Here is a 25,608-nt window from a genome sequence, read left to right as displayed (position 1 = left end):
ATTTGCCCTTCATACAGATTTTTCTGTGTGTTTTACTACTCTGGCGCTGGGTGCCTGCAGTTGAAATGAAGCCTTTATTCTTGGTTTTATTTAAAAATCATTTTCCTTTGTTATTGCCAAGAACAGAAGACGACTTAAGCAGATGGATGTTCTTGCTCTCACCATCAGGCACCACCTCCCCAACACAGATAGAGCACATCAGTCACTTCACAGCACCTTCTGATCCACTCCTGCTCAAGCTTTTCCTTCTTAAAAAAAATCGTAAGCTTTTCCTCACTATAAAGTCTTTGTTTCCTTTTGCTTCCTATACATCCATCACCAACACCCCTTTTCTTTTATACCACGCTGTGCTCTTCCTGTTCCATTTGATTACCTTTCCTTGATTAAGCAAACTGTTACCTAAAAAAAAAAGAAAAAAAACAATCCCACAAACTATATTCAATGAAGAACTTCAGAGAATCCAATTAAGTTTCAGTTTAAGAGAAGAAGGCTAAATTAAAAGCAAAAGCTCCAGAAGGTCTAGATATATAAGAGGATGTCCTTAGACAACCCAGGTTATTGCCATCAATACAAGTTATTGGTGGCCCTTTCTTGGGGGACTACAAGAGTGCTGGAGAGAGACTTTTGACCAGGTATCAGGAAGAAATTCTTCCCTGTGAGGGTGGTGAGGTCCTGGCACAGGCTGCCCAGAGAAGCTGTCCCACCCCTGGAAGTGCCCAAAGCCAGGTTGGACAGGGCTTCAAGCAAGCTGGGACAGTGGAAGGTGTCCCTGCCCATGGCAGGGAGCGGAGCAAGATAATCCTTAAGGTCCCTTCCAACCCAGACCATGCTGGGATTCTGTGATTATACAAAAATGCCCATACTGAACAGAGGATTATGCACAACAATCATTTCCATCTTTGCCATTGTTCTGATGCATAAACTTGTGTGGTGGGCTGTGCAGCATCAAAAATATCCTCCACCAGAACACAGGTCATGAGAAATTCTGCTGAGAAAGAGTTCAGACACCCTCCGACACGACGACATCCCTGAGAACCACTAATGTGCCTGGGGACGTGCAGAGGGAGGTCTCCCAAGCAGGCAATAGTCTTCCCATTCTTCCACCTTCTATTCCAGGGTTTCATTCCCAGGCAACCAGGAGCAAGTCCCAAATCATTTCTTCCTCCTACATGTTTCCCACCTGGGACAAAGACACTTGACACGAGTGCCATGGCAACCCCATCAGACACACAAGCACTTTGGTGCTTTGGGGAAAATGAAAATTCTGAAAGGAAGCTGGGAGATAAAGGCTCCTACTTCTTGTTTCCCACTGTTAGGAAGTAATTACAAAAATACTTTCATCTCAAGTGCTTGCTGGGTGAATAGGTTGTCATTTAAAAAATACTACGGTGTGAAGAGGAGGATGAAATAGGAAAGCTCCGAGTACATTACCATGCTGTGTAACTGCCAAGCTCAGGGTTGCCTGTCATCATTCTACCACACGAAAGTGCACAGAAAAAATGATAAATGAACAAACAGGAGGAAAGATAAATTGAATACTCAGTTATCATCTCGAGCAGCATATGATCCAAACCCTGCCTCATCATCCCACTGATGTCAGCATGAGTGTTCCCACTGACTTCAGCGGACTTGGATCAGGCTTTTATGTTTCTGAAACACAGCTTGGATTTTATTTTACCACACTCCTGAGCCAAATTCAGTAGAACTTGCACAGGTGGCCTCCTAGGTGCAAATTTGACTGTGAATTCTACAGGTTCTTTGCCTGTTTCTGCTGCATCTTGAACGCTTTCAAGGAATAAGGTTAATGATCACAGTGATGTTTCTCAGCTTATTAACAAGGAGCAGCTTCTTTTCATCCCACTCAGAGTAATATCATTGTTATACTTCAAAGACCTCCCAAACTCAGGCTTGTCCTGAGAGCATTTCCTTCCATTCTGGAATAAAAAGCTATTTTGGTGAGAATATCATAAGGATTTATGTAAATCATGTTTTAACCTGACAACCTCATACACTGCTCTATTTTTTTTAGCTCTGTCTGCACAGTTCTTTTGCTCTCTGTCCCTCAGACCCTTCCCTCCCATATGGACACTTTGTTTCTTTTCGTCCTTAAGGATAAGTACTTTTTGATTTAAGAGACATTACTTGGGAGTAACACTCACAACATGAACGCTGACTACCTGTACTACTCAACCCAAATGAGAAGCACAGATGTTCAGTGTCTTTAGGATCAAGACTTAAATGACTGGGGAAGTCAAGCTTACAAATGTCATCCCAGGGCAATCCGACATGGAAAAGCTGTCAGGAGACAATGTGTAATTACACCCATGGAGAACTCAAGACACTGTCCTGCTCTGTGATATCATTCCCAGACCAGACCTAACCGGACGCTGATCCCAGATGCTTAAAAACAAATGTCCAGTGTCACATCCCACTATATTTAAGTGCTTTTTCAATAGCTGGGATTTCCCATGGGAGGCCTTGGCTTCCACCCCACAGAAGAGGAAGAGCCTCCTTTGTCCAGGAGAACTAACCTGAGTTCAGCACCTCAAACCAGTGGGCACCCTGTCTGATGGACATCACAAGGACCAAGTAGGATTTTGGGTTAATAAAATGATTTTAACATTTGGTGGTCAAGACCTACTGCTTCCCTGCACTGCCTCACATAGCAGAAGAAAGATCAGATTCCAAGGAATACAGTCAAACAAGATCTTTTGAATCAGCAGACAGATTACCCATGACATACAAATAGTCAATCCTGCCAACAGCCTGTCAAAATATGGAAAATTATCCACATTTCCCTGGTATCACTGAGCGAGAGCAGAGGCATTTTCTAAGCATAAAAGATATAAAACTGTCTGCAATTCCTGGGTATCAAAACAAACCCCAAATATTCAAGTCCATTTATATGTAAAAGATCCTACTCACACCAAAATGACTGAAAAGACAAAGATATAAAGAGGCAATAATTAATGAAGGAATCCTTCAAGGGGCCTAAATTGGGTGTGCACACACACAAAGAAAAATTCCCCACAGGAATGGGGCAGGATTTCCAATCTGATTTCTTGAGTGTCTCATATAAGGCTTCTAAAGAAACCAATCTCTATGCAAAGCAAATTATGAAAACAATACATGCAAATTGCCACTGTCATTCTCTAAAGAGGCGATCCAGAGCCATGGATACCATAGATAGGAATCAGCACAGGGTGCTGCTTTGGGGTGGGAAGGCTGAACCCACAGGATCCAGCAGCTTGAGGCACCCCAGTATCTTCCCCAGAACCCCAGATTTCTGGTTCCCACTTCAGACAGCTCCGTGAAGCTCTGTCAAAGAGAGCCATAAAGGAAACAGGGAAAGAGAAGTGGGTAAGTGTGCTGACTTCCACGAGAACACAGGATACACACCAGTTAATACTCCACTGCACTGTGATCATTGCTAAAACCTTGCTCTCAGGATGGCAGCTTTTCGACTTACAACTCCTACGCTCATTCTGTCCAATTGCTTGAGCAATGTCCAACCAATTCCCAAACGGTCTAAAATCCTGCAGGAATACCAGATGTCCTGTCAGACTGCAAGCTCCTGCCACATAGCTAGAGCTGGAAGCCTTCTTCTTAGAAAACTGACTTCTTGTAGGGAGAACATGACACAGCGTGTCCTGTGTCACTGCCGAGAAAGGCTGTCACACAGAGTTTCCCAGTTTTGTAACGACTTCACTGACAACAACGATTTTAAGTACTTTTTTATCTTAACGGCTGTTTTGTTGAGTCATCTGTCATCTGTTACTGAAAATTTGGATTCTTGTGTGTGCTGGCTGAACTCCCAAACCGCGAGCAGACGGTACTCTGCATCGCTGCCTCGAGCCCAAGCACGGTGGTGGGGGAGCAAGGACAGAGAAGAAAGAGGAAGATTTTCATGGCATCGATACACAGCTCATACATAGACAACCCAGCAGTTGCAGCTGATAGACAACCACTGCAAACATTTCCTCAGGCTCCACAGGCTTGGGCACCTTGCTTTAACCTTGGTCATGGAATAGTTTAGGTTGGAAAAGGCCTCCGAGATTGAGTTCAGCTATTCCCCCAGCACTGCCAAGGCCACCACTAACCCATGTCCCCAGGTGCCACAGCCACGTGACTTTGAAATCCCTCCAGGGATGGTGACTCCTCCACAGCCCTGAGCGGCCCGTGTCAGGGCCTGACAAGCCTTTCCATGAAGAAATTTTTCCTAATATCCAATCTAAACGTCCCCTGGTGCAATTTGAGGCCATGTCCTCTTGACCTGTCACTTTTTACCTGGGAGAAGGGACTGAACCCACCTGGCTAAAACCTCCATTCAGGGAGTTTTGACCTCCTTTAAGAGGTCTCCCCTGAACCTCCTCTTCTCCAGGCTAAACCCCCGCAGATGCATGAGCTAAACTGGAATGGCCTTGTTGGGGTACCCAAAGCCAAGCACCTCCAGTTCTGTCCATTGTATGTACTTGTTTTATATCCCAAACCCTTCCCAGTCCCAGCAACATGTGAACACAACATAAACACAGGAATTTGAGAAGCCGAAAGACACTGAAAGAAAGGCAGAGCACTGATGAGAGCAGAGCTGCTCTTTCATCCTGAGCCCAGAGCCTCAAAACCCCTAACCTTCACTATGCAATGCCTTGGCTTGTGAGGATTTGTGAATTATTAAAAGACATACAACCAAATGGATTAAACTACACGATGATAATTATTCTCAGACACGGTAATTATTCTCACATGGACCAACCACATTATCTTCAAGGCAGAAGGGAATCCTTGGATGTGACAAAATATATCCTATCAACACAACTGCCTTCAGAGCACTTTCACTGCAACCAGAAGGAGGAGGAAAACAGTAAATTGGCACAATTTCACTGTTCCTCAAAGAAACAGGACCCAAAATTTAAACAGGAGTTATACAGCCTCCTTCAGAAGCTTCCATAGGCTGAAGTAACCTGGAATAGATCTGCAAGCAACCCCACGGGGTACTGTACCTTCTGTGTGGACATCAGGGAGCATGTCAGTGGGATGCTGCGCTACCGCCGACCGCCTGTACACCATGTGGATTCTTCCCTTCTCCTCTTCCATCTGCTTTCCTCTTTCCAAAGGCTCAATGAAGTATTCATCCTCATCAGTTCTTATCATTCCAGCCTGGTAAGGGAGAGAGAAAACATGTCCATATGTCATTTTAGAGCCTAAAGACCCAGCCTGAGGACCTAAATACAAATACCAAGAGGGATGAAGCACGAAACGCTCAGAATACTACTGTAACCCATACATTTCTTTTCTCCCCCCCAAAATTTCACCAATAAAAAGAGCTTGAAATTTTCCAAATGAATCCAGACAAAGGGCAGAAGCAGGTTTTGCATTTTTAAGTGAATCCTCCCTGTAAGCTGTAGTGCCAACCCAGTGCTTCCTTCCCCCCAGCCGGAGAGATGTGCAGGGAGGTGCTCGGAGCACGTATTTTTCAAGGCTCCCTTGGAGAAAAGGCTGTGGTGGATTTTCAAGAAAGAAGTATGTAGTGGAAATCTTTTTTTTTCCACAAAAGCACATTGATGGAGCAATCCAGGAAAGCAGTCTCCAGTCTTGGAAGGCTATTAATTTTACTGCTTTTTTCTTCAAAATTAACAACATTCAGAATTTCCATCCACTGAAGGAGGCAGGTTGGAATCCTTCCTACTACAGAGTTCTCTAGAGCCATCCTCAGGACTCTGTGAAAATGGGCAAGACAACAGGAGCACCAAAATCCAAAGGCAGCCTTTGGGGCACAGTGGCTGGAATGAATCCGCCTGTTCCCAGCACCATCTCAGCCCTGAGGCTCAGGGAAGTGCACTGACTCCTTGGCTTTCCTACAGACTCGCTTCTCCCAGAGGAGAATCCAGAAGAAACCCTGCCCAGGTCCCATCAGCATGTCATCTGCATCTACCTTGCTCCCCAGTATCTGTATCTGTCTGAATGACTTCTGAGCATTAATTCCTTTCATCCCTGCAGTTCCTCCCATCCCCCTTGATTCAGAAGAAATGGTGCACAGTGAACAGAGGGAATTCTATGGAATCAGAGAGATGCAAGAGGAAGTGCTGCTGGAGTTCATAATAAAAGGTAACTGGGAGCAAGGCCAAACCCAGTCTGGCCCAGGCAGCCCACCTAGGAGGGTTTCCCAGAGGACACCAAACCTTATATCCTTTACTGGACAATCCGTGGATAAAGCAAAACCTGGAAAATACTTTTTTGTTTTTCCTTCAAAATGTAAAACATGCAGATAAGAATAAGGGAACTAGAAACAATATAAAGCCTTGAGAAAATAACCTACAAGGGCAGGTTAAACTAAGGAATCACTTCCTGAGCCAAAATCAACAGCACTTAAGAGGGAACATGATCCCTATAAATATGCATAGCGTGTTTGTAAGGAAAGAGACCTTCATTCAGGGAGCACAACGGAGAGCTGTGGAGTGTCCATTAATGGCCACATTTACCTTCAGTATTAAACATTATGGGTGGGATTTCCAAAAGTATTTTAGGAAGTCAAATGCCCCGTTTCTAGCAGTTTGCAGTACGGGCGAGGCAGTCAATTCCCAGGTGAGCTTTGGAAAGGCCACCCTCAAAACTTCAGGAAGTTTGTTCAGCAGTCACACTGATGGCCATTATCGAGTGCTTCTAAAAGTGATCACCAGAGAGCAGAAAAGGCTTTGGGCTGTTAAACCCATCCTACCATCCCATGGTCAATGCCACCAGGTCAGAGGACGCTCTCACGTTGTCCTCCCAGTCTCCATCCCAAACTCTGGTGGTATCTGTATTTTGAACACCTTGTGTTCTTTTAAGACACAGAATCTCCCACAGAGAAGACAATGCTGTAAGTTACATTTTTAAACTGTCCTTAGTGCCTTTGTACTACAAAGAAATAGTTTTTCAAACGCTGATGTGACACCCTGGGGAACCGAGGTGTTAATTAGCAGCCATTTCTCCTAAGCCAGCTCTGAACAGTAAGGGAACAGATTTGTAAAGCTGCTTTAAGCAAATCAGCAACACATTATGGGAATTCAAGATGCACAGAGCTTCCCTGCATCTCTCTACATGAGAATCTTCATTTGTATTACAGACATCTTTCATCTGTCCCAGGATCTGCACATCCCTCTGTCATACAAAGTAATTTGGAAACACCACGTGCTGTGTCTTCACAGGGAAGAGCTGAAATAGGGGAGATTATAAGCTTAAAAAATTGAAACTTAACGTCACATTCAAGGCTCTAAATTCATCTCCAAACAGAGCAGGCTGTCAATAAGTGGAAGCAGACTAATAGGCAGGTTGGAGCTTGCTCAGCAGCAGGAGGCTACATGAAGTGGTCATCCTTAGTAAGAAAAAAATCAGGAATATACACAGGGATCTAAGGATGCCAAAATCCCCTTCCCCTCTGGAAGGAGGTTCCAACTTGTGACCCTTCAGTCACACACAGCTGCACTGTGCTGTTGGACTCTACCTAGAAGGGAAGCATGAGAGGATCACAGCTCTCACCAGAGTGAAGCAGGCATGTGTGAAAGAGTCAGGCAGCTGCTTTCCAATTCAAGGACACGGAAGGATTCAGTGGGAAAAGGAAGAACTACCTGTGTCCTGTTTTATGGAAGAGACTATGCTCAGGAGGATGAACCTGCTTGCTTCAAAGAACAAGATCAAGTCCAACACCTGCATCAACATAGGAAAACACAGTGACAGGTCTGTACATGAAGAATTTCAGAGCCTGGAGATTTCTCCAAATGTTTTCTCTTTCCCCTTCCATTCTTCAAAGCCTGTGGTGGGGCAGAAGAAGCCTTTATTTGACCAAGGGAAGCTGAGTATCCTTCACTCTCATGAAGACCAACCAAGGTTCAGTCTACCCAGCGAAGAGGGACTCTGCCGTGGTCTAGTTTCAACTTCTACCTGCATTTCCTATGAGCATCCATCTGTGTTTCCCACACAGAATCGTGGAATCATGGACCGGTTTGGCTTAGCAGGGACTTTAAAGACCAACTTGTTCCAGCCCCTGCCATGGGCAGGGACACCTTCCACTAGACAAGGCTGCTCCAAGCCCTGTCCAACCTGACCTCAAACACTTCCAGGGATCCAGGGGCAGCCACAGCCACAGGTTCTCTGGGCAACCCGTGCCAGGGCCTCCCCACCCTTACAGGGAAGAGTTTCTTCCTAATACCTAATCCAAACCTTTCATCCTTCATCTTAAGGCCATTGAAACTAAATTTCCATTCTGTGGAAACGAAATGAACCAACCACCCCTCACACCTTAAAAATTAATGCAGAAATACATATCTGGAGTATATATGGAAAATAAGAACTACCCCAAGTGTAAGAATCAGGACACCAGGATCAATTCTCACTTTGGGCCACACATTGATCATTCAGCTTGTAGTGAAATCTCTTACAAGGCTCTCCACATGGGGGAAGTTCAGTTCAGGAGGTTTCCTGTGCCATCCCACATTGTTTCAGCCAGTATCATCCTTCATTTCTTCATCCACCAATGCCTGCACTGCAGCAAAGGATTCAGCAGTCAAACCAACACAAGGCTCTGCCTCCCAGAAAACACTTCCTTCTCACCATTCTATTGATGGAATTGGAAAACATTTCCAGGGCTCTCCCCCCACTCCTTATCCCTCCTTTTTTCCCTGTTGGACAATCACAGGTGGCTGACAGCTCTATCCTGCCCCTACCTAAATAGAAGCCCTATTGAAAAGCATCAAGAGCTCTGTGTTCCCTCAATTTAATATCCCAGCCCCGGCTGAGCAGACACTGCCTCCTGCCAAGACAAACACCTGGGACCTGGAACGGGGAGGGGGCAAGTTCTGGAGACAGCCCTCCAGTCTAAACTTCTTAAGGAGTCGATTGAAACATGCTTTTATAAAAGAGGTGCTGCCTCGTCTGAAAACACCGATTCAGCCCCAAAACACTGCTACCTTTCACCCTCACTGTTGGCTTAAGGTGGGTTCAGTTCGGTGACTGTGCAAAACCTGCGTCACACCTACCTGCTGCTCCGCTTTCCAATCCAAAGGCAAAAAGTTTTTGGAGTTGCATTGAACACTGGCTGATATATTGGAAGAAAAATAAAAGCAAAGAAGGATGCTTTGCCTGCAGCATATTTCCCTTCGCTGGCCTCCCCCAAAACTGAGCCACAGTGGGTGGACACTGATTCTAAGTCTGTGTAGCTCCAGGGTTACACCTTCAGTTCCTTGGGTGGATATTATTTCCCATGCCACATGGGTTCCATATTTTGGCAAGAATCAACTGATTCTCTGGGTTTCTTTTCAAAAATCCTCTAGAAGCTTCTGCAGTTGTTTAGTTTGCCCATGATGCCGCTCTTCAGTTCATGCCAGTGGCTCACCACCTTCACAGGGAAGAATTCCTTTCCAATATCCCATCTAACCTGCCCTCTGTCAGTTGAAGGCAATCTGCCTTGTCCTGTCCCTCCAGGCCCTTGTCCCAAGTCCCACCGTGCTCACAAACCCCAACAGGTCCCGGTCCCTCTGGCAGGGAAGGGGAAAGGCATCCAAATGGGCATACTTCCCTCCCTTCACATCTTCTGCATGTTAAAGTATTTATGGCCTCGACATACTTGGCATATAAAGAAATACTACACATTAGAGGAATGCTGGAAAAAAGTAATATTGCAGCACTGCGTACATTTTGGAGAAACAGATGTTATTGATCCAGTTGCCGGGTGTCTACAGAGAGGAGGTCTGCAGATGAAATTCCTCCTCCTCCATGGATGGGCCTCCAGTCTCCACGGAGGTGTCTGGGCTTTGGGAAAACACCATGGTTTTGGGATAAAACATCCCCATTTACTAACCCTCCAGCTCCAGCACCCTTGGAGTGATTCCCAGAGGAGCAAGCAGAAATTCCACAGCTCATTTTCCCTCTCTGGAAGACCAGTGTGATACAAAATCCGTGTTCTAGCCCATGTTTTATCCTGCCCATGCATCTCAGAATTAAAGCAGGAGCTCCTGTATCATTTTAGGCTCCATTCTTGAAGAGTGTTGAACACAGGCAGCACAGAGTGTTGAGATTTCTCTTACAAAGCGCATGCCAAAAGTGAGATCGCAGTTTTTAGTAACATTAAACCCATTTTTGAATCAAATGAAAGATTCAAACAGAACGTACCACTCGAGTCTCACAGACACCTGAATTATTAACACGGCACCAGTTTGTGACTAATCATTAATACCAGATTTTTAAATCAAAACAAAAATCTTCTGCAGCTACCAAGAGAAGTCTTATTTGTTCAGAAGATTCAGAAACAGGATGAAAACGCAGGAATGTTTAAGATCCTCTTCCAAACTATGGGCACAACTTAGAAGCCACTTAGATAAGCTCCTACTAAAATACTGGAAATCATCTGCCCAGAGGAATAGAAGTCTCTCAACATACTAATTGATACCACTTTAAAGAGCAAAAGGCATTTGGAAGAGCCATCAAATTAACCAAAATCTTGTTGAATTTGCACAGAAGAAAGGAAAATGTCAGCATTTACTGGGTCACTGTAGTGGACTGGAATTAAGGTTTTTAGTCCCCTCTATAAACATCCATAAGAAAATTCCTTTATGCTGAATTTTCTCATGTTTGGTTTTGATCCAAATGCCGGGTTTTCTTTTTCCCCCTTTCAGAAAGTACAAGAAAACTCAATGGAAGCCCTTAAGAGTTATATGAAAGCAGAGAGAAAAAACAAACTTTGATTTTATGTGGAAAAATATGTCTCTATTTTTTGTTCTTGGAAAACCTACCAGGATTCATTTTAACAGCAAACTGCTGCATAGAGCTGGCAGGCCGAATGCTTTGTCCTTAAAGAAGGAACTGTGGGTTTAAAGTATCAGTTATTCGAGAGTGAAAAGTATGCATGGAACATGCTCCGAGCAGTCAAGCACCTCCCTGATCCCAGGGTCTCTGTAGAAATATTTACTGAGCACAAGTTTTGTCTTTGTGTCAGTTACAGCAGGTCTTTGCTAGGAACTATTTCATGGAGAAATGGTACAGGAGACAGTACAGCTTGCCAGTTCTGCAGTAAACGTGGTGTTTTCCCAGCTCCAGAAGTCATGGGATGGCACCAGTCATAGATTCCTCTAAAAAGTGGAAAAGAAAACAAAAAGTGAGGACATCTGAGAGCCTTCAGAGAAGGGGAAATGAGACCTTCAAGTGCTGAATACTCCAAAAGTGTAAAGCGAATAAAATAATGCCAAAATACGAAGGTCTCATGATCCGGGCGTCAGCAGCACCATTTCTACTGTGGCACACAAAAGAAATACTGATTTATCTGCAGCCTGTACACAAGTCATGAATGATGCTGCAGCATCAGCACTCTTCCAAGGTAACAGAAAACTCAGTCCAAACTATGCATGAGCAAGAGTCATCTGCTCAGAAAGAAGTCAGAGAAGGAGAGAAAACTGCTTTGCTTTTCTGAATGGAAATACTTTGTGGATCAAATGCCAGGAAGCACCAAAGCTAGTAATATTTCCATCAAACTCCTCATTTTAAATTGGTTCTACATCCTTGCACAAAGGAAAAAAAACTATGGTAAAGCCTCTCAAAGGAAAAGGAAAAGTGGTTTTACACCTTTGGTTAGGTTAACACCAAGAAAGTCAAATGACAAAGGGATTTTTATGAGGTAGGGAAGCCGATTTATTGTTGCATGGTTGTAATTTATCAAAGTTCTTAGCCAAGTAGCAGAAGCACTTGATGAAAACCAAGTATCTGTTGAAAACAGAAGTGAAAGCAAAGGTTTTTTTAATGGGAACAACAGTGCCGCACTTTATCCATCGTTTCAAGAAGCTCCTGATGAAACACAGGGGCCAGAGATGGAACCAACTGATTCATCTTCTCATGACTCTTTCAGAGCCTGCATGGGAGCATAATGTTTAGAGTTGCAGTGTGACCCTCTGAGAAAACTAAGAACAGGAAAGAGCAGACAAACTCATTTTCTCAATGACCCTGCACAGTATTTTCTCTCCAGTCCTGCTTCCTGCCCCTTTGCAAACCTCAGACCATGTGCCTCGCAGGCCAAGTTCCAGATCCAAGTACGTACAACACTGAATAAACATGAAACATCAAAAAAGCCAGTGCTGAATATGGCTTCTGTACCTCCAGCCTACCAACTGCAGTTACAAATTCAGCCCTAATTCCACCATCAATGAGAACTTTGAGAGAGGCTACAAGGATTGAATTTTGAGAGCATTGACTATTTCAGTATCTGTTTACTTTCTTTTCCTGGGACACACACTTTCCCACAGGTGACATGTGGAGGCAGGACATGAATGAGGAGTGAGAGCCCAATTCATGCACTCCGTGTGTGTTACAAGAGTCCGCACAAGTTATACAATCTGGGATTTATTACTAAAACTATAAAAAAGGGCTGTACTTAGTCATTTTAATAAGCTTGTGCTATTTTATAAACTGTAAGCTGTGAGCCTCCAGGAATCAGAAAAGTTAAGAAGCGTCTGCTGTTTTGGGAACAAAGAGGAAAAATCCAGAAAGGAAATTCTTTGTCCAAGTGCCCTAAAAGCAGTGTTTTGTGAAAATGCATCGCCAGGACTACAAGGTGTGATTAAGTAACAGCTACAAAAGGAATATCCAGAGCAGCACCCAACCACCTGCCCGTTGTTCCAGACCATTTTTAACCACATACTGACCTGTAACAGCAGTTCCAGCCCCTAAATATATTGCTTAAAAGGGAGGGATTACAGGTAAACCCGTGCTTTGCTGTACAGAATGATTTTTCAACATCAAAAATAAACTATAAATAAAAGTCTGAAGTTGTAGCAATCCAAGTGGAGACTTTTTATGAAAAGCCTCCAGGCAGATTCTCTCCAGCTGCCCGTTCCTAAACCCTTTCCTAGGGGATGCTCTCCTCACCTCACCTCACCCACACCAGACTGTTAAGCTTCTTATTTAACCTTCAAACATTGTCTCCAATCTAAAAACAGGGAAAAAGAGACTAATAACAGCGTTAGGCTTCTTAGCATCATATTTTCCACTTGTGGCTGCGTACCACAGGCACATTTTGCCCAGCCTGGGGTAGTTGTTAAGTTCACAGCTCAGGTGTTCTGGGCTGTTTCTGTTGATTGTTCCAGAGAGGCCCCAGGAAGGCCCCACAGGGAAGTCCTCCTTTTCTGGAAGGCACCTCAGATGACATCACAGGTCACTCAGATGCCAGCCCGAACTCACAGTATCTCTCCTCAGCTGGAGGGTGAGGAATTCTGCAGAACTATCAGAACACACGGGATTGAGTCTCCTTTCATCCTTGCTTTCCATTATCTGATAACCTGCTGCCACCTGCTTCTCAACAGAGGATAAATAGTACAACTTTAATTTCAGTTACCAAGAAGTGCCTACAAATGCTTCCTATGAGCCAAAAAGAGCTAAACTACCTCCACCTTTTTGAAGAGATGCAGCTCACAGCTGCATTTATAGTGTCCAAAGCCTCACTTTCCATGTCCAGAGCTCCATTTTTATGATCCAATCAGTCCTTAGGGTCCAAGACACATCTCGAGTGTCCAATCCCTCATACACAGGGTCTAAATCACACTTTTAGACCTAAGAACCTCATTTTTTGAGTAAAAACCCTTACAAGTTCCAAACGTCCCTTCTGAGGTCCAAAGGCTCATCTTAAGGGGCTGAAGCATAAATTTTAAGGCCCAAAGTCTGTGTTTGAAGGTAGGCAGGAGAGAGGTGGAGACACAAGGGCTTGGAAATGAGGCAAACCTATCATTAGAGCAAACCTGGCCCTGTTAAAAGAATTTATAAAAACAAACAAGAATAAAAAAATGGAGCTTGAGCAACCATCTGCATAAACTTTGACTATGCTCCATGAAGTAAGGGTGAAGTACTCATTTGCTTTGAGTGATAATTCCAGGGAGAAGCCAACCAGACATATAAAAGAATTCCTAGATTATATTATTTTACACTATATTGACACTTGACTTCAGTCCCCATCGCCTCCCTCCTCAATCAGTGCTCCTCCCCTCCGTGTTTTACTCAGGAAGCCCCAAGTCCTGAATAAGGGAATGCATTTTCCCAAGTTTCTGGAGCTCCTGAACTTTGAGAAATCCTCTTTACTATGGATTACTACGGCTGAGGACTCTGTATTAGCCTGTGGGAAGTGCTGCACAGCAGAGAGGTGACGGGGATGAAGTCCAGCTGCAACCCATCACGCCCAGTTCATCAGTCCTGCCAAGTACAGAGAAACGCCAGTGGTAAGAGCAGGCACAGCAGGTCATGGGAGTTCATGGCAAGGAGGGAATTACTGTGGGAAGAGCGCAGTAGGGCAGGGGAGCAGGAATATCGGAGCGTTAAATCAGCCTAAGACACTGCTGCCATCTGCCCAGAGCGGCACGCGGCCAGAGCCGCTTCCATCTCCCAGGGTTTGTTCTGCTTTCCCCTCCCAGAAAGTCCTGGATGCCCAGACGTCCCCTCGACCACAGCCCCCACCTTGGACTGGAAGAAACCTCCAGGCCCGAGGGGACAGTCCCACCCAGTCCCAATCTCAATGCCAATCCCAAACTCAGCAAGAGTTTCCGATGTGCTACAACCAGATGCTCGGCAGCAATTCAAGCGTTTGTCTCCAAAATGCTATTCCAATACACTGGGATAAAACACCATCGGCCGCTAGAAAGACGTATCTCCATTTAGGAACTCTGTCTTGCCAGCTTGGGGGAAAATCATGCTGAAACAGTACATTAGAACCAACACAGGAGCAAGAAATAAGCCTTCACAGTTCAATCCTGATGAAACAATGGTAATAAAAAAGGATTTGAAACAAATCGAAATGCCCTGAAACTCCTTGGATCCCATATGCCCCAATTCCTGCAGATTTTTAAAGCTTTTCTTGAACCAAGTTTAAAGCCTGTGCAGTTATCTCTAGTCTGAGATACTCCAGCCCGTATTTCCAAAAGATTTGCCAAAGGAAAGTAGCTGTGAACATGCACAGACACGTTTCCTCACGTCTCCATATCCTTGGAAAAATGGATGGCAATAAGCAAGTGAGGAATAATCTGTCACAAATGACAGATCTAAGCACATTTGGGTATTTTTTAAAATTCTTGATGGTTGGACTGTCTTCCAGGATTTTGCTGGTTTGGCAGGCAGATTCCTGAGCATCTTCCACTTGCAAACAGCTGTACTTCACACGACCATATGCTGCCCTGGGCTTGAAGGCCACAGAATTTCAATAAACAAAAATACTTCAAATAATTTCCAACAAACAAAAAAGAAGTCACATTTTACTTGGAATCTGAAGTCAAAGATTAAAGGTTCATTGTACTGGGCGCAGGCCTTTCATTTAGAAATAAGCAAGGTTAATGCTCTAGGAGAAACAGAAACCAACATTGCCACTTGGCGTTGCACAGATGTGACCATAAACCAGATCCCAGCTCAAACACAGGACACACATCTATAGAAACATAGTTCAGAGTGGAAGTACAAGCTAAAGGTATCACACCCCAACACCTGCTCGGAGTTTGTTATGAAAGCAGGAAGCTAACTGAGAAACTGAGATGATTTTCCATATGACAACAGGCAGAAAGTGTTTTAAGCCACTATTTCTATATGTTACGCTTGCTGCCTTCTCTCTATTTACAATCTAAACCATTTGTAGTGTTTTCTTGAGGCTGGCACCTTCCACTCCTGAAGGATTCTGACAGTAAGTACTGCTATTTTGACCAAACAACAGCGGAAATACCCAGCAGAAACCTGTGGAAGCACCAGCTTTCTGACACACAGCGAAGAAGACAAGAACCAGCTCCTCCGTGACTAATGAAGTGTTCTTCTGCCATGACAAGTGCAGGCACATGCATGTGGGTTTTTTACATAAACAGGGTCATTTCCACGGGAGATTAAGCAGATGTGAAGATAGGAATTTTCAAAATTGATGGCACACAGACAACTTCCACCGCAAAAGTAGATATGTAAACTATTTCAAAACAAAAGTATTCAAGTACTTGGGGGTTTCAGTGTAAGTTTAGATTCAGGAAGAGACTGTGGGCAAAATCTTTCTTTACTAGTGCAAATGCCAATTATTCCACATATTTACCATCAAACAATCAAAATTTAGCACCAAATACTCTTTTACTTATGATATTAAACCTCTTCTACAAGCTATACATTGTGCAAACTGCTACCCCAGTGATTCCCTTCGCTTTCTCTCCAAGATTTCAGAACCTAGCTGGCGACTCTGGAGAGTGTCTAAATTCCTTTGAAGTCGAAAATAAATCCTTCCAACACACACATGCCCCTAGAATTTCTCACTCTTGTTCCAGTTTCTGTTAAGCCATATTATCTCACTCTTCACATCGTTAGGATACACTGAGGATCAAATATTCTAGCTGGATTGAGAGACACACAGTACAGCAACAGAGAGGCCAGAGAAGGTAATTGCAAGTTCCTTTTGCTACCCCGGGAGATGCTGGGAGGAAAAAACCATAAAATAAATCTTCAGGATTATTTATTTCTTTCACACTCATATGATTAGAGCTCCAAGAGATGTTAAAAACAGCAAAGGTTGAGATGAACAGAGAGACAAAAGTGACCCAGGAGCATTTACCCAGTACTCGTCAAAGAAAAAGCCCGTGTTCTCCTACTCCAGTCCTCAAAACCAAGGAAAGCACATGGAATGTTATGGGAAAAGAGGGATACATTCCACGAGATCAGGTTGCTCCAAGACCCATCCAACCTAGCCTTGAACATTTCCAGGGACGGGGCAGCCACAGCTTCTCCAGGCAACCTGTGCCAGGGCCTCACCCTCTTCAGCATAGAATTTCTTCCCAATATCCCATCCAACCCTGTCTTCTGTCACTGTGAAGCCACTCCCCCTCCAAAAGTTCCCCTCTGGCTTCATTTACCTGAAAACACACCACAAACAGCTTGCCAGCCACATGGCAATCTGTGACGGAGCTGCTACACTCCTTAATCTAATTCCATTTAATCCAATTTCTTGTGTTCACGTGCTGTCTCAATGCAACAACTTCATTCAGGCTTACTGCCAAAGTCCAGCTGCCAGGCCCAGGTTCTCATTCATCAGAACGATTCTACTGGAAGCTACATCTAGCCAGGCAGGGGTCTCCTTGGCCTTTGTAAACACAGTACACTGGCAATAGATTCTCCAAAAAAACTCACCAAAAGCCGCCAAAACACACCAAACTGACATTAGTTATCACCTCTGATGCAACCACTACCTGTATTTCCTTTCACTAAGCAAGGGAACTCAAGGAGTTTTGGTGTGAATGGGGATTTTGAGCCATTTCTGCAGTTACTCCCACAGGGACTGCTGCCCGCTGTTGAGGTGGGAGCTTTCCTAGCCAGGATTTATCTCAAAATGGAATCAAATAATGACCACGTGGCAGCTATGGGAAATGGGAAACCCACTTCCAAGAAAGGACGCTTGTTGCAGACTTCTTCATGTGATTCCTGTCCCAAACAGCAGGAGGATAACCACAACATTCATCTCCCTGGATGTTGCAGGCATGTTCCACCAGTGCTCCTGCGCCTTATGGAGCACAAGGTGAGTATTGTTGGCTTTCCCTGCTGCATGAGCGAATCAATGAATGGTGTGTGGGCTCCATATATGCTCAGCCTTTCATTCTGGGATTTGGGCATCTGCTCAGCCACAGGGGAACTCTGCGTGTCCACAGACAGATCGAAAACAAACCCGTTACAGATGTGAACCACTCAATTCTCATGTGACACCTCCTGATGAAACAGAACTGCATCTAAGAGAACAAAAAGTATGCTCACTTTATAAATGAACCCTTTAAAAAAACTTAATGCTGCTATTCTTGGATAACAGGGCACAGATTTTGGTACCCGAGAAGCAATGAGGGATGATTTGGACACCAAATTCTAAAGTCAGTTAACAAAAGGCCACCTTTTAAGTCTGAAAATGTCTTCATTATTAATTTTCCTGTTTGTAACACCTCATGTAAATAAAAAGCAAACCAAACAATACATAGGGTTGATTTCTCTTTCACAAACCTGAGACATTAAGAACTTTGCTTATCAATATTTTCTAAGGGATTTAAGAAATGAAGTTCTGTAAATGACATCATTAGCAAGGTGTAGTTAAAAGCAACAAAAGCTGTGCACAAAGTGTGCCACGAGACACAAGCGCCATGAAACCAGCCTTACCAGACCATCACAGTTGCTGATGGCCACTGCAGCTCCAGGGATGTCCGTGATGTCTCCCACGTAGGCACAGTTGGTCCACAGGGGCTCTCTCTTCCATAATCGCTCCGTACCAGCTCCAGTCTGAGTTGTGTTACCACCATGGTTCCCAGTCTCCACAGAGTCTTCGTACCACTCCACCACGGCCTCAGGAGCCACTAAACGAGTGTTGGGTTTCAGCCGGAGATGGAATTCCCTCCCAAAGGCAGTGACATTGAAATACAGCTGTCTGGGGCTCTGGGACGCCTCCCGCGTCGATCGCCGCTGGTGACTCGCCGAGAGGATGGTGGACACGTAGCTTCCATCTGCATTGGTGCTAACTGGAATCACTAACCCATACGGCCTCGCTCTGCTTTTTCGGAATTCTGCCAAGAGACACACCCAAAAACCAAACTAAAATAAGAACAAGAGCGTGGAATGAGCCCAAGGACTGAAGGACCCCTCTGTCTCACACCTCCCCTTCCAAAAATCCCAGTTTAGGATTCCTGTTTGAGCTACTAACATGGGCAAATGTAAGGCACATTGTTACTGATCCTCTTTTATCATGGAATCACAAAATGGTCTGGGTTGGAAGGGACCTTCAAGACCATCCAGTGCCAAACCCCCTGCCATGGGGAGACACACCACCCTCCACTATCCCAGGTTGCTCCAAGCCCTGTCCAATCTGGCCTTGGACACTTCCAGGGATAAGGCAGCCACAGCCTCTCTGAACAACCTGTGCCAGGGCCTCACCACCCTCACATGGAAGAATTTCTTCCTATTAATAGTTATTATAAAAATGATTTTCCTAAAACTTACAGAGGAAAGCCTGAAATATTCACTGACACTTATTTGGGGAGTTTCCTGTGGGTTTCAGGTTTGCTCAACAGCCCCAGGAGAGGCATGGACCCTTCTGAATTCTCCTGTAAGAAATGCCACACAGCTCTGTTGTACACCTTACACAGAACTTGCTCCTGTGGCAGGACTTCCACCAAGGTTTTGAAAATGAAGTGCCAAGCCTGGGTTATAAGCACAATTTGCTTACAGATTTCTCAGGAAATAGGCATAGGGAAAAAAATCCAGCGGATCATATGCTGCTAGTAAATTAATACATGTCAGCACTTGTAAAGGCAGTAGCTTTTCCCTCTACAAATCTCCTTAGCCAGCAACTTGCTATTGCCCTTCCTCTGAGTAACAAAGATCAAAAACAATGAGAAAATCTAATTATCAAAAAACACACCACACATCTGCACGATTTGACCCTAAATCCTGCACTTTAGTGCAGCTGAGAGAAGCCATAAACCCACACTGTTGGTAATCCTGGAGAAGCTCAATGGCACAACTCTCAGCTAAGGCAACATGTCTTCAAGTAATTTCATACCACTGGAAAACAAATCCATTCAAATGAGTTTATCTTTTTGGTGAGCCCTCTGTAATCTGGGAGCAATCAGGATACTTGCTGTCCGATTTTCAGGCTGTAAGGGAAGGACCAGGTCAAGCTGTGAGCCACAGCACTGCTCTGAATGGGTCCGAGGCCCAAGTCTAAGCTTGTGTATTTTACTACGTGAGAACTAAAAAGACATCTTGCACAAACATAGTTATTCCCTACTCCTCTCTTCCTGGGAGAGCTGGTGAAAGCAGTATCAGAGTGATATTACTGACGATTTCATTTGAAAAGCTGCAAGATCAGACAGCTCTGATGTTAGCGCCGAGTGCCACTGAGAATTCCTCAAATAAATATACTAAATTAAGTGAGCTAAATTTTACCTGCTCCCAGTGTGGATCACACTTGATACGAGAATTAACACAGGAAAAGCTCAGTAGCCAGTTCATCTCTCCAGGTAGCAAAGGCTGCTGGTTTTAAGAGACTCATGCATTCAACGAGTAACTTCAGTAGGAAAACGTTCCTAATGGCTTCATGGAACTGTTTTTAATATTCTTTCAGCCACTTACTGAGGAATCTGACAAAAAACCAATGCATGGTACTAGTAGAACACACACATGTAAATTCCTGCACTATAAATATCTTAATATACAAATACTATATCCTAGGAATGTGAAAAGTCATTTCCAAGCCCATTGGTACCCCACATCCTACAGCCAGCAGCCACAGGGTGGGTTTCAGCAGCAGCCAACTCCACCTATTTTGCCATACACCCACAAGACCAGGTTCTAAAACTGGCATCCTAATCAGGCCATTATCCTTAGGATAATTCCCATTTAAAACACTGGGAATTCTGAGCCAGGCTTGTTAATCTGTCTCCTTAGAGAAGGAACCAAATTAAAACTCTAAAGTCATTTTTAATAATTAGACACCAGGCCATGCCCAGGAGACAGAGCTGCGGGGATGTACATTCTAACTGGGTCAAAGTAAAAACACAGATCCTCACATTCCCGGTGCTTCAACACTGGGATTTCATTCCCAGGCTGACATTATGCCTTCTACCTCGCTGAGATTCCTCGTGGCTTGTTTTCTTTTTTCTTTAAAGCAGGAGGTTCAGTGCCAGAGACCACAGTCTGGTGATCAAATTCTGTGCTCACCGCACAACTGAGAAACTGCTCTGCACATCTTGCAGCAGAATTCCCACATTTCCACAGGCTGGGGAAAAAAAAAGAGGCTATTTTGCTAATAAGAGCATCCAGCTAGCCCCAAGAAGGTAGGAACAAAGGGTGGAAAATAAGAACTGTCAAGGTTTTGAGCCAGCGAAAGCCTTTTCCAGAGTCTGTAAATGCTGAGCTAGAAGAGGAAATGCCTTTTGTTCAAAGGCAATTAAAATTAAATGGGACATGACTGAATCCCAAAGACATCTGAACTCCTCCGCTGACTTACATTACCCTTTTTCCACAAACTGCACGCTCTGAGGAAATGCTATCCCAGCTGTAGGTGTTCCCTTTCCTAAGCTAAAATTTCAGAGTTGATCTGCTCTGCTAATTCAAAGCTGACAGTGCTGATCAGAGCAAGAGGAAAAGCACTTAACTGTAAATTTTCTTCATTTTTTTTTAAATCTGGCCTTAAAATGCTGCTCCAGTTGCACAATGTTTAAGTTGAAAGGAAGCACTTAAGAAGGAACATCACGTTCTTTCATTGTGTGCCAAAACAAAATTAGCTAGAGAATGCCTCTGAAGAAAGCTGTCCGGGCTTTCTTTCCCCTCAAAAACTATGAAACTGCAGAATTAACACCACGGGCTCACAGGAGTTGTCTCTGCACTGTACAACAGCTGTGGTCAATGCAGGTTTGAAAATCCTAAACTTTTTTTATCACCTACATTTAGAAAAACAGTATTTTTTGTGCATAAGATTCTGCAAAATACATTGATCAAAAATCGTTTTGGTGGTAGTCCACAGCAGAATGCCAAATGCCTAAACATCCACTTGAAAAGACTTCAAAGACACAGTCGATGTGGAAATCAGTGGCATCAATGGAAGAGGAAGAATTTCTCAAAGTTTAAATTGTTTCTATGTCTAAACCAAACTACCCAAGAAAAGAAATTGGGGGGGACTCGTGGTAATATCCCACCCACATGGCCCCTGCACAGGGCTCTATTGCTGAGTCCCAGGCCATTCCAGAATGTCACAGAGGGATGACCAGCAATCTTCCAGAGCTTCCCCATTGGAAGATGCATTTGGATGTGGCTCTAGGGTCAGGAAGCTCAGGTACCTCAGCAAAAGGACAGGATCTAAGGTGACATCTCCAGAGCATCACCATGGAATTTTCTGCCTGGAATTCACAAGCTGTGACGCGACCAAACTGCGGATGGCAGACATCCAGCTCTGCAGTGGAAGTACCGGAGAGAAAACAGTTACCTGTGGCTATAGGGATGAAGAGGACAGTGTTTTCATAAAGAGACTGTGCCATGTTCTGGGAGATCACACTTCTGTCCCACAGATAAGCACAATGGGATGAACACAGAGCTGTTCTGGTCACTTTGCAATGCGATGCTCAACAAGAGAAGATGGTGTGGAGACAACTGGACAAGCCCAGCACGGCTGTGCCATCAACCCGTTTCTGCTTCATTGTTGGCTGGTGGCTTCCAGAAACGACAGAGCAGTTTCGGTCCCTCTCAACAACCTGGATCACTCCAGAACTACCACTGGCTCTCTGGCTGCCTTTAGGTGGCAGGAATGCCCACAAAGAAAGAGAAGACAGGAAAGGGGGACAGATTGCTTGAGAATTCCCACTCAACTCTGCACCTGAAGAGGGATGAGGCTGTGTGGGATCTGGGCATTGTAAGTTGGCTGAATGAAAGCAAGGAACTGCAAGGAGAGAGGCTGATGTGGGACACCCCTCTGGTGTCCTCATTCCTCTACTTCACTGCCACTTGTCCCAGGGATACAGACAGCTCAAGAGACAGTGTGGTGGTTTTGCAGCCTCTGCACAGCTGCAGGTGCTTTGCAGGTGCTTCCTGCAGGCGGTGGGGCCCAGCACTGTTGTGTCACAGGTTTCTTCCAGAAGTGGCACTGAGCAGGGACAGAGCGCTGCTGTGTGGGAGGTGAAGGTGCAGCACAGCATCAGCACCTTCAGGCTGAGTGACACGGAACAGCTTCCTCCTGACAGCTCCCAGGCACTGCAGCACATTGTGCATGAATGCAGGTAATTAAGTGTGCTAATTTGCTACCCCTGTACTGCGGCCTGTGATGATATTTAACAAAAATAAACCCCTAGGTGCCTTAATTCCCCTAAGTGACTTTTCAGGCGACAAGGAAAGATCAGCTGCTGACAGCAGCCAGCCCTGGGCCAACTCAAAATACACAACACCAACACAAAGCAATACTTTGAGGGGACTCAGAAGTAGGACAGTGCATTTCCAGGCAATTCCAATGCAGGTTTTACCTCCAAGTCATTAAAATTCCCAACTGAGTAAGCCATAGCTCAAAGTTGTGGCTGCCCCATCCCTGGAAGTGTTCATGGCCAGGCTGGAAGGGTCTTGGAGCAACCTGGGATAGTGAAAGGTGTCCCTGACCACGGCAGGGGGTTTGGAATGAGATGATCCTTCAAGTCCCTTCCAACCCAAACCACTTTAGGATTCTATGGTTCTGTACCTTTTGAATCAGAATTTACAGGATCAAATTCAGCCCCAAATGTTCCTGGCTACAGCAGTGCCAGGGCCGTGGAAGAAAGGAAGGACAAGAAGTTATTTTCCAGATTCAGGAATTCTGCCTGATGTACTGTGTAATTTAAAAGACACATTCCTATATAGCTTATGGTTTCTGAAATTCAAATACAATCCATTTCTCCTGGAAAGGACTAGAAATAAAAGACAGGATCGGCATACCACTGGAAAAACCATCTGTTTGCCAGTTAGCTTTAAATGTACCTCACTGTCTCTGTTCCCATTATTCATTGATCCCGGTGGAAACCAACCTAAGTCCAGAAGCTCATAGTGCCAGAACTGAAGTTGAGACAAGGCCTCCAAAATTCACAGAAATGCTTGAAATTCTTTTCTGAACAAAACCTGAACCAAAACCTCAGGGCTGGAGGTCCAACGGCAGCTGGAAGCAGAACTGCCTGGGGTCCATTCCCACTGCAGAAGAGCTCCAAAGAGCACTTGTGTGCAGGGACACGCGCTCTACCGGAATGGTAAAAGGCTCATTTCACACTGGGTAAGGGAAGGAGCACTGAGAATGCCAGCTTCCACATCCTTCCACTACCTCGTCCATCCTGTGGAGCACCCAGTTACCAGTTAGTCTATATTAACACACATCTGAAATTAAACTGTGGGTGCATCCTCCCAATTAAAAGAAGCTTCCTGTCTTTGGGAAGAGTTCGAGAGGCTGAAGTGTCAGTAAGAAGCAACCCATGGGCACAAACAGGCACACTTCCCTTCAGCACCCTCATGTGCCACTGACCCTGAACTTGCTGCACAGCACTTTCTTGCCCAGGTCTATCAGTTTACAAGGCAACAGTGACCAGCTACAGATTTTATAACATCGATTGGTTTGTATTTCGGAAGGGAAGCATAGACACATGAAGATGCAAAACCGCAGCACGAGAGCACATGCAAATTCAAGCCATGCCATGTCACTGCAACTACGAACACTTCTGGGTGGCAATGGTGGGGGGTGCACAGGGAATGCTTGCCTGCATACAGATCATTTCCTCAGAAATAACTAGTCTTTGAGCTTACTTCTTTTATTTCTGTTTTGACAGCAGGAATAATAGCTAAAAAGACTTACCTATTTGGATCTGCTGTTCTTTACCAGCCTGCAGAAGAGAAAAGAAACACATGCGCAAAGTTGTTAGTGTAATTACTATGCAATGGGGGATAGCAGAAGGCTGAAAAATCACTTGGTCTGTGCTGCACTGTTTTATATGTTTCTGCATTTGGTTTCCAAGGATGGCAGTTCTTCCTTAACTGAATGTTAAGCTGTTCCCACCAATATACTAACTGAGTCCATAGCAAGTTTAACATAAATAGAGCTGCTAAGCAATCCTGATTCTGAATGACCCATTCTACATATTGTGACACTGTGCCAAAAAGTAAGTTTGGTGGCCAAAGCAAGGATTTAACAGCAGGAAAGTGAGGAGCTCCAAGAAGCATGGGTGCTGGGGCAGAGAGGAAGCAGCGAGCTGACAGCTCATTGTGTCTACGCTAGAGAATAGGAAAGCCAACTGGACCACAGTGACTGCAGGGACGGTAGCAATGACCCGATGTCACGGTCAGCTCACTGCTTGGTACTTGCTCTTGCCAAGGTTAGGGGACCCAGGGGGATAGGGTCCAGAAGGAAGGGGCCCAGGGGCTGCTGCTGCAGGACCCAGCCTAGCCTGGGGATGCCGTGTCGGTTCCAGGCTGCTTGGATGCAGCGGTCTGCAGCACAGAAGAGGGCAGAGAGCCGCCCGTCCACCTCAGCCTCTCCTCGCCCCGGGCCGGTACCGCCCGCGGACCCCGAGGGGACAAGGAAGGACCCTGGGGGACAGCGCGGAGGCAAGGGGAAGGCGGGTGTCCCCGCACTCCCTCCCTCCCTCCCTCCTTCCCTCACTCCTTCCCTCACTCACCTGCCGGCCGGGCGCAGCGCGGGCCCCCAGGAGCGCGGCTGCCACTACCCAGAAGGGCAGGAGCACCATCCCGAGCCGGCCGCCCGCGCCCCGGCCCCGGCCGCGCTCCGCCCGCTCCCTCCTCCTGCCGCTGCCTTCCCTGCCTCCGGCGGCGGCTCCCGGGGCCGGGGCCGGCTGGGCGGGCGGAGAGGCGCCGGGTCCCCCGCGCCGCCTGTTGCTGTGCGCCCGCCGCGACCCGCGGCGCTGATAAACCCACGGCAGCTCCGCCTCCGGCCGAGCCGGCGCTCCACGTCAGGCACGGCCCGGCCCGCCGGGGAACCGCCGGGGAACCCGCCCGGCTCCGCGCACAGACACACTGAGGCACAAATCCTGTCACTGTGCTCCCGCTGCATCCCCGGCGCTCCCCACCCCTGCTCCGTGCGCCTGAAATCCACCGAGAAACAACTTT

General features: G+C 45.5%; 1 protein-coding gene across 1 annotated transcript in view; it reads right to left on the bottom strand.

Moving 5' to 3' along the window:
• The window catches only part of ADAMTS3 (ADAM metallopeptidase with thrombospondin type 1 motif 3), a gene marked incomplete at both ends in the record, with an annotated part of 56,371 nt that extends 31,142 nt beyond the window's left edge, over positions 1–25,229 (bottom strand). Inside the window, 4 exons of the mRNA XM_082281267.1 lie at positions 5,001–5,157; positions 18,151–18,551; positions 24,341–24,368; positions 25,161–25,229. Of these exons, the coding sequence (XP_082137393.1) occupies positions 5,001–5,157; positions 18,151–18,551; positions 24,341–24,368; positions 25,161–25,229 (655 nt within the window). The remainder of the gene's footprint in view (positions 1–5,000; positions 5,158–18,150; positions 18,552–24,340; positions 24,369–25,160) is intronic.
• Between the last annotated feature and the right edge of the window lie 379 nt (positions 25,230–25,608).

The sequence above is a fragment of the Coloeus monedula genome (assembly GCF_965178545.1).
Source record: "Coloeus monedula genome assembly, chromosome: 5".
Lineage (NCBI taxonomy): Eukaryota > Metazoa > Chordata > Aves > Passeriformes > Corvidae > Coloeus > Coloeus monedula.
The sequence above is the reverse complement of the archived record's forward strand: the minus strand, read 5'-3'. Positions and strand labels throughout refer to the sequence as shown.